The 8,594-nt window shown below is 36.9% G+C and overlaps 1 protein-coding gene across 25 annotated transcripts in view; it reads right to left on the bottom strand.

Annotated features, from left to right (window-relative positions):
- The window catches only part of srcin1a (SRC kinase signaling inhibitor 1a), a 132,570-nt gene that overhangs the window by 25,800 nt on the left and 98,176 nt on the right, over positions 1–8,594 (bottom strand). For 14 of the 25 annotated variants that reach the window (XM_084406595.1, XM_084406577.1, XM_084406584.1 and 11 more), the window contains 3 exons: positions 3,441–3,533; positions 1,645–1,772; positions 1,076–1,096 (listed from right to left, as the gene is read on the bottom strand). In XM_084406595.1, coding sequence (XP_084262721.1) covers positions 1,076–1,096; positions 1,645–1,772; positions 3,441–3,533 — 242 coding nt within the window. The remainder of the gene's footprint in view (positions 1–1,075; positions 1,097–1,644; positions 1,773–3,440; positions 3,534–8,594) is intronic. The other 11 variants (XM_084406587.1, XM_084406594.1, XM_084406597.1 and 8 more) reach the window with 7 other exon arrangements.

The raw sequence follows: 8,594 nt of genomic DNA, 5'->3' as shown, positions 1-8,594 counted from the left end.
TCAAGAATAATTTTTTATTATTATCAATGGTAAAAACAGTTGTGCTGATTAATATTTTTGTGGAAACTGTGATTTCCCACTTGAAGGTCACATAAGCCCAGACATTTCAAGTTGAGGGTAGGTCAATTAAATAATTACAGCAGATATTTGTTATTCATAATAAGCTTTGAATGTTGATGGTGCAAGATTTTTACATATTCTGCGTACTAAAGTTGAATAATTATAAAGCTTGCCACAAAAACATTTAGCTGGTTTACAAGGAGACCAATGTACATTTCCCATCATTCTCCATGAAAGCACGGAATGATAAAATACACAGATAAATACACAATTACACACCTAATGTTTATCCTTTGCTCTTTATTTTGTTTCATTATCTCTAAAAAAGCGTTCTCTCTAAGTTGGTAAGTGAAAATATGAAATTGCCCAGCAAGTTTATTTGACCAAAATCACTTCATGTCATAATTACGATTTCCGAACTTGTAAGGAGAAACTTCCCAGGAGAAATGAACACATCATTATTTCCAGCCCTGTTCTAACACACCTGGATGTAATTTCAATCAAGTGAACCCCATGACCTTGACTAGCTGGATTGTGTGCGTTTGATTAGGATTGAAGTTAAACTCTGTGGGACGGAAGATCTCCAGAAACCGGATTTAGCGCTTTTGCTCTACACCCATCCTTCCTTGTGTTTTCAGACAGAGATACACTAACCCGCACACACACAAAGCATGTCGTCACCTCCAGGGTCCACTGAGGAACATGCTGTTAGTGAGGAATACCAGCACTCTCCAGTCAGTCGTTTTTAACAAAAGGGTACATGTACTGATTCCCTAAGATTAGGGAAATTTTTCATTGTGTGAATGTGTCAAGTTTAGTAGGGAAAACAGACTGAGGGAGAGAAATATCTAGTGCAGGCAGGCCGTAGAGGATAGATACCATGAAAAGCTACAGTGGGAACAGGCATTAAATAAGCAGAAGGATCACATTTTCGTAAAAACAGACACGCACACTACATACACCGGGAAAGACAGGCCAATGCACATTAAACATGAGAGAGCAGAGACAAGGCTACCTTTCTTTTTCAGCCGGCCAGCTGTAACATACAGTAGAAGCTGTCAGCTTGTTCCAGTTAACTAAATAGGCATAATGAAGTAAAGAAACAGAGTGCTAAATGGGACCTGTTGTAGATCAGATTCAAAGGGGGAGACTCATGGGATACCCTTTCAATGGCCCTTTACTGAGGTGCGAGTCAATTTAGAATCTTCAAAGACAAATCTAGCAAATCAAAACTCTAGCTGCAGCCTTTGAAGGGCTGACCACTCAGAAGACGTTCTCTGAGATTTGAGAAGGAGAACGAGAGAAAAAAAATGAACTCTACTCTATCCGTGAAAACATGAAGGTTATTCTGACAAAGAAGAACAAAGGAGTGAACACAAAGTAGGGTCCTACATTCAGGTGAACTCTGATAAAGAATGTCATGTCTGGTTGTTTTAATACAACCAAGCCAAAGGCCTGTTTGAGATCATCAGTGTTTCAAACTCGGGCCAGCCTGATCTACTTAGAACACAGTATTAGAGATATCAGACATTAGTTTTGCCTCACGACTGCTATGGACAACCATAGAGAAGTAGCTGGACTCACTTCCTGTGGCGGAGCCGTCGCTGGTGGATTCGGTCTTCTCGCTGGAAGAGAAAGGGAAGGGCCGTGAAAAGTCCGCCCCCTGGTCCGGAGGGCAGCCCGCCATCATGCAGAGACGCAGCAGGCCGCATCTGAGGATCATACAGCCATGATACTACCACTGTACTACAGCACCTAACACTACACTGACGCTACACTACTCTAGCATGCACTGTTCTACGGCTATACTACACTAGCCTCCTCTGTGCCTAATAATGGGTTACGCTATACTATATCTTGTTTTACGCTACTACCAAAGCACTGCTACTATGCAACACTTTACAATTCCTCTGAGTAACACATCTTTATTAAACCTATAAACATGTTCACTACCATTCCAAAGTTTGTGGTCAGTAAGATTTTTTTTTATTAATAATTGTATCCAGCAATGATGCATTAAATTGATCAAAAGAGTCAGTAAAGACATTTAGAATGTTACAAAACACTTATTTCTAACACATTAAACAGATCCCAAACTTTTAGATGGTAGTGTATTAGAACTGAGGTATTCAACCCAATAAACTTCATTCATATTGAACTAGCTACCTTTATAATCCAAAACACTTCAAATGCTATGCTCCACCACAACTGGCTATGATGATGTAAAAGAATAAGCAATGGACTCTCACTTAACACTATCTTTAAGACCTACTGTATTTCACACCAAGCCTCAATTATGAGCACAAAAGTGAAACAAAGATTTGAAACAAAATCCTTCTAAACAACAAGTGAACAGGTTTGCACTGTGATTGTCTGATTTATTTCTATTTAAAACAACTTCACTAAGCAACAGTATTTGCATCAGGTGTAGTGTCAACAGCTTCTATCCTAACTCTACCTAATATTAATTAACAACCCTATTTACAGAATTTTCTCTTTATACAATGCATTTGTTTCTTTACTCTTTACAAATCTCTACTCGACACTTTGACCTCAACACTCTCTTTTGGAGGAAATGATCTAAATAATATTAATTTCCTTACATACTGTAAAATATTCCATAGTTGGCGTGAATGACTTGTCACATCGAATATGAATGACAATAAATGTCCAGCAACATCAACGCACCAGTACAAAGAGACTCATGGCGACCGCAGGACAAAAAAAGAAAATACCACCAGCACACACAATTTCAATACAAGCACTTAACATTCAGCAAGTGAAGACATATTTGCAAGCTTTTGAAAAGAAAAAGCCAATGGCTACATAGCAAACATGAGAGCTTAGGATATTACTGCATGAAAGAAAAATGGTTCCATGCTAACAACACTGAGTATGTGTGAAATGGTTGAATGCATTATGTAAACTGGTATTTTTGTTAAGTGCATTTCACAAGGTAAGCAGCAGGTACACATGAGAGGTAGTATGGAACGTGTTAGCATAACAGTACTCACTACTGCTTTAGCTCTATGCTAGAGAGCAAAAGCATGCTGCATCTCTGATTTATTTACTGTAAATACTATGTTGCATGACAAAAACTTAGTTAAATGCCATTTATTAGTGCCATTAATCTCCATAAAAGTGATATTTCCCCATAAAATAAGTTGACCTGGAAAATCGCAGTTACTGCGTACCATGTTCAATGGCCTTTATGTGTCAAATGTTTAATGTGATTGGCACATCAGACGCCTGTCATGGCTGATGGTATGTACGAGTGAGATGACTTTTATAAGGCTGGTTTTGTCAATGTAAATGAGCATCTGATTGGCTCTGGTTTCATGTAAATGAATCAAAGATGGCTCAATGGGTATTTGTCTTACGTGCTGTCGCTGTCTGGTGCTCGGGTTAGGACGCTCTGAACCAGTCCAGTCAGACTGGCTATCTGCTTCTCCATTGCCTCCATACGATCCCTGCTAACAAGACAGAAAAAAAATTGATAAGTACACTTTTTAATTATACATTTTCTAGGGGTTTTCACTTAAATGTTCTCCTAAATATTATGTCCTGTAGGCGCGGGTTAGTAGATGATCCATTACCTATCAGTTCGGAGACAGCAACATTTCTCCTAACCATGGACTGTCTAGGGGCATCACTCAATATGTCTCAACACACAAGTGCCATCGCCCGAGTGCAGGTTTTGTTTTTTAAGTGAGGAGAGGTAGCTCCCCTTTAGAATAAAAACGTTTTAGCTGTTGGATCAATCTGCTTGGGAGGAGACTAAGTAAGAATATAACCCAGTCTCATTTTAAAATGTGCCACACAATCCCAGGACTTTTCAATAAAAGAAAACAGCACAAATAATGCAAGAAGGTCCACAGTAAATATAAAAAAATAAATAAAAAAAAACTTGTTTGAAATGTACTCTGTGTATTCATGTAGATTTCATAATAATTGTAAAAAAAAGTTGCAAATTAAAGACTAAAAATGTAATGTGGTGTAACCATCAAGTAAACAGTAATAGTTTTTTTTTTCAAAAGTTTTTGAAAATGTTTTTAACAATACTGTATATTTTCAAGGTTTACAGTTCAAAGAGTCACGCCATGTGACATTTTATAACCTAATAAACCCTATAAACCTAAACTAACCTTTTAAAGGGGTGGTTGATTATGATTTCACTTTTCTAACTTTAGTTAGTGTGTAATGTTGCTAGTGTGTAGTGTGTAAGTTTAAAGCAAAGCGAAATATTTTATTTTACAGAAATCGCTTTTTAAGGACTACAACAAATGGCTGGTAGGGACTACACAAGCTTCCTCTCGGGTTAGTGACATCACTAACCATAAAATTTAAATAAACCCCGCCCCCCGGAACAAGATTTATTGATTATTGATTAACTGAATTATCTTATCATTTAAGAGATTTCCTGGCATGAGGCATTTCTATGATAGCATTTCCTGTTTTTTGGTTGCACCAACTTTTTGAAATTTTTTTTTTTTTTTTTTTTTTATATTAAAAGGCAGTTAAGCAGTTTTGTAAACACCGTTTGGTGTCCATAAAAAATTTAAAGAAATTCATATTTTGATTAATAAAGGATGCATTCAACTGATTAACAGTAACAGTAAAGGCATTTCTAATGCTGCAAAAGGTTTAATCATCGTATTAGAATGATTTCTGAAGGATCACGTGACACTGAAGACTGGAATAATGAAGCTGAAAATTGACCTTTGACATCACAGAAATAAATTACATTTTAAACTTTTAAAAATATTTTATATACCCATTAGTGGCCAAAAGTGATGTCGGAGGGGATATTTGTTTTAGTGGCCCTACAATTCTGATTAAACCATCAAAATATGAGGAAAATACTTTAAATATGAGGGAAAAACAAGATATTTATATGACAAAATTCTTATTTTATATGAAAATTCTTTCAAAGCTATTTTTTTTTTTTACATCCACCAAACTTTTGAACAGTCGTGCCTCAATGATCTTTCTATCTGGCATTTGCAATGATAAATTCTGCTTATTAATTTGTTTGTTTAGAGTCTTTAGACTGATGTACACTTCTTGTCAATAAAAATGTGCATTTGTCAAAGAAAAAGGGCATAAATGTCCTCACATCCACAAACTCACAGCTACCCTGTACCACATCCATGCACACCCATGCACACCCACATGAGAAAAAAGTAAAGCACCGTGGTACAACAATACTACGCATGTTCTAAAGAGAGAAACCCGTATTTTAGAGCGTAAATGGAAACAAACTAATTTAGAGGTCTTTAGAATTGCGTGGAAAGACAGTATGTCACGTTATAAAAAGGCCCTAAAAGCGGCCAGGGCTGAGCATCTCCGCAAACTAATAGAAAATAACCAAAATAATCCAAGGTTTTTATTTAACACCATGGCTAGACTAACAAAATAAACAGACGTCACCCGAACAAAATATCCCGTTACAGTTCAGTAGTAATGATTTCATGAAGTTCTTCACTGAGAAAATAGAAAGCATCAGAACCACAATTGTAAACGTTCAATCTTCAATTGCGTCTTATAATTCAGCCTTAATTATCACCCCGCAAGAACAATTACAGTGCTTTACAACTATAGAACAAAAAGAGTTAAATAAACTTATCACTTCATCTAAAACAACAACATGTTTATTAGATCCTATGCCAACTAAACTACTGAAAGAAGTGTTACCTGTAGTGGAAGAGCCTCTCCTTAATATTATTAACTCATCTCTATCTTTAGGTCATGTTCCAAGAACATTTAAACTGGCAGTTATAAAACCTCTCATTAAGAAACCACAATTAGATCATAATAACCTAGCAAATTATAGACCCATTTCAAATCTTCCATTTATGTCTAAAATATTAGAAAAGGTGGTGTCCGCTCAACTGGGATCTTTCTTGCAAGAAAATGATATCTATGAGAAGTTTAAGTCTGGATTCAGGCCGCACCATAGCACTGAAACTGCGCTCGTTAAAATCACAAATGATTTACTTTTAGCTTCTGACCAAGGCTGTATCTCAATACTAGTTTTACGCGATCTTAGTGCTGCGTTCGATACTATAGATCAGCGGTCCCCAACCTTTTTTGCGCCACGGACCGGTTTAATATCAGACAATATTTCCACGGACCGGCCTTTAAGGTGCGGCGGATAAATACAACAAAATATAAAAAAAATATAAAAAACAATTAAATATAATAATAAACGTGAATCCAATGTGTAGGCTTACTTGCAATTTTATTAGCAGGGTACTCGTAATATCGCGCCTAAAGACAACTGAGAAAGCCTGAACACAAACAAAAAGCCCCCCAAAAGAAAAAAATATCCATGTTTACGGTGCTGATGCGATGTAAGGTGGCGCTGCCAATAAAGCACCTAAAAGCTGTCACAAAGAACCGATTTTAAGAACCAAAATGAATGATTATGAATATGTAAAATATAGCAGGAGACATTTTAATTGTTTAAACAAGTGTTTTCTGTGCAAAGATGAAGTTGACAATGCTGACTCGATCTTCGCAGTATGCCTATAGTGAACGCGCCAGAGAGAAATGCACATATACGAATTACATAAGCAGAGAACAGTCAGTTTTCTTTTGTTTTGAATTGTTCTGTTTAAAATTAGACATTTCAAGCTTTCTATGTCTCAGGTCTGTGAGGCAAGTAGGCTACCTTATACGCTGAATTTCGGTTAATTTATGAGATCAGCTCCAGTTCACGCGCCCGCGCCTCCGTGTCCTGATTAAATATTTTCTATTATATTTACTTCTTATTAAATCCTGGCAATTGGGTGATGAAACATTGATTAAAATTAAGATACAATTAATACAAAACGAAATACAATTTAAAGACAGGCTTTTTGCTTTCTGTCTGAGGTCTCTGTGAAAGTTTTAAAGCAGTCTTTTTGTGCCGCTTTCAGAGCGCTGCACGTCCGTAAGGGTGAACAGTCCCATCCGAACAATTATTATTATTCTTTTTTTTTATATATATTTTTTTTTTTGTGAAATAGGCTACATTTCTAAATTAATGCGACTTATAGTCCAGTGCGACTTAGGCTATATTATGTTTTTTCTTCTTCATGACGCATTTTTTTACTGATGCGACATATACTCCGGAACGATTTATAGTCCGGAAAATACGTTAAGTTATATATTCTTTCTGTGAGGCCCGGTACCAAATGTCCCACGGACCGGTACCGGTCCGCGGCCCGGGGGTTGGGGACCTCTGCTATAGATCACAAAATACTCTTAGATCGACTACAAAATTATACTGGTGTTCAAGGACAAGCATTAAGCTGGTTCAGATCATACTTATCTGACCGATACCATTTTGTCTATTTAAATGAAGAAAAATCGATCATAACTCCAGTAAACTATGGAGTGCCGCAGGGATCTGTGTTAGGCCCTCTGTTATTCTCAATATATATGATGCCACTTGGAAATATTATAAGGAAACATGGAATTAGTTTCCATTGTTATGCTGATGACACTCAAATATATATTTCATCACGGCCAGAGGAAAACGCTAATTTATCCAAATTGACAGAGTGTGTTAAAGATATAAAAGATTGGATGACGCGTAATTTTCTTTTATTAAATCCAGACAAAACAGAGGTATTACTTATTGGTTCAAAAAAACCGCCCACAAAACCCTTTCGCAATACAACTTTAACATCGTAGGATGTCCTGTTACTTTATCCTCTACAGTAAAAGACCTGGGTGTTATACTCGATTGAAACCTGTCTTTCAAAAATCATATTTCGTATGTTACAAAAACAGCCTTTTTCCACCTTAGAAACATTGCTAATCTACGTAATATGCTATCAGTTTCTGATGCAGAAAAGTTAGTTCATGCATTCATGACCTCGAGACTAGATTACTGTAATGCTTTATTAGCCGGTTGTCCTGCATCCTCAATAAACAAGCTACAGTTAGTCCAAAATGCCGCCGCTAGAGTTCTTACTAGATCAAGAAAATATGATCATATAACACCGATTTTATCATCACTGCATTGGTTACCTATTAAGTTCCGTATTAATTACAAGGTATTGCTACTGACTTATAAAGCCCTAAACGGCTTAGCTCCAGTCTATTTAACGGATCTTCTATCGCCCTATAATCCATCGCGCACTTTAAGATCACTAAATTCAAGGCTTTTGGTCATACCTAGGATATCCAGATCCACCAAAGGAGGGAGAGCATTTTCACATTTAGCCCCAAAACTCTGGAATAGTCTTCCTGATACTGTTCGTTGCTCAGACTCGCTCTCCCAGTTTAAAACTAGATTAAAGTCGCATCTCTTCAGCCAGGCATTCATATAATATTTTTAATCTTACAGTTCAAACTACAATCCGGCCTCTAGTTCATAAATGCCAGAGGAGAACTGGCCCCCGACTGAGCCTGGGTTCTCCCAAGGTTTTTTTTTTTTTCTCCATTGGGTCACCTGATGGAGTTTTAGGACACCATTAGGTCACTTGATGGAGTTTTTCGGTTCCTTGCCACTGTTGCCTTTGGCTTGCTCAGTTGGGGATATT

This window comes from Rutilus rutilus, assembly GCF_951802725.1.
Source record: "Rutilus rutilus genome assembly, chromosome: 1".
In the NCBI taxonomy this organism is placed as follows: Eukaryota; Metazoa; Chordata; class Actinopteri; order Cypriniformes; family Leuciscidae; genus Rutilus; species Rutilus rutilus.
This window is presented reverse-complemented; position numbering and strand designations above follow the sequence as displayed.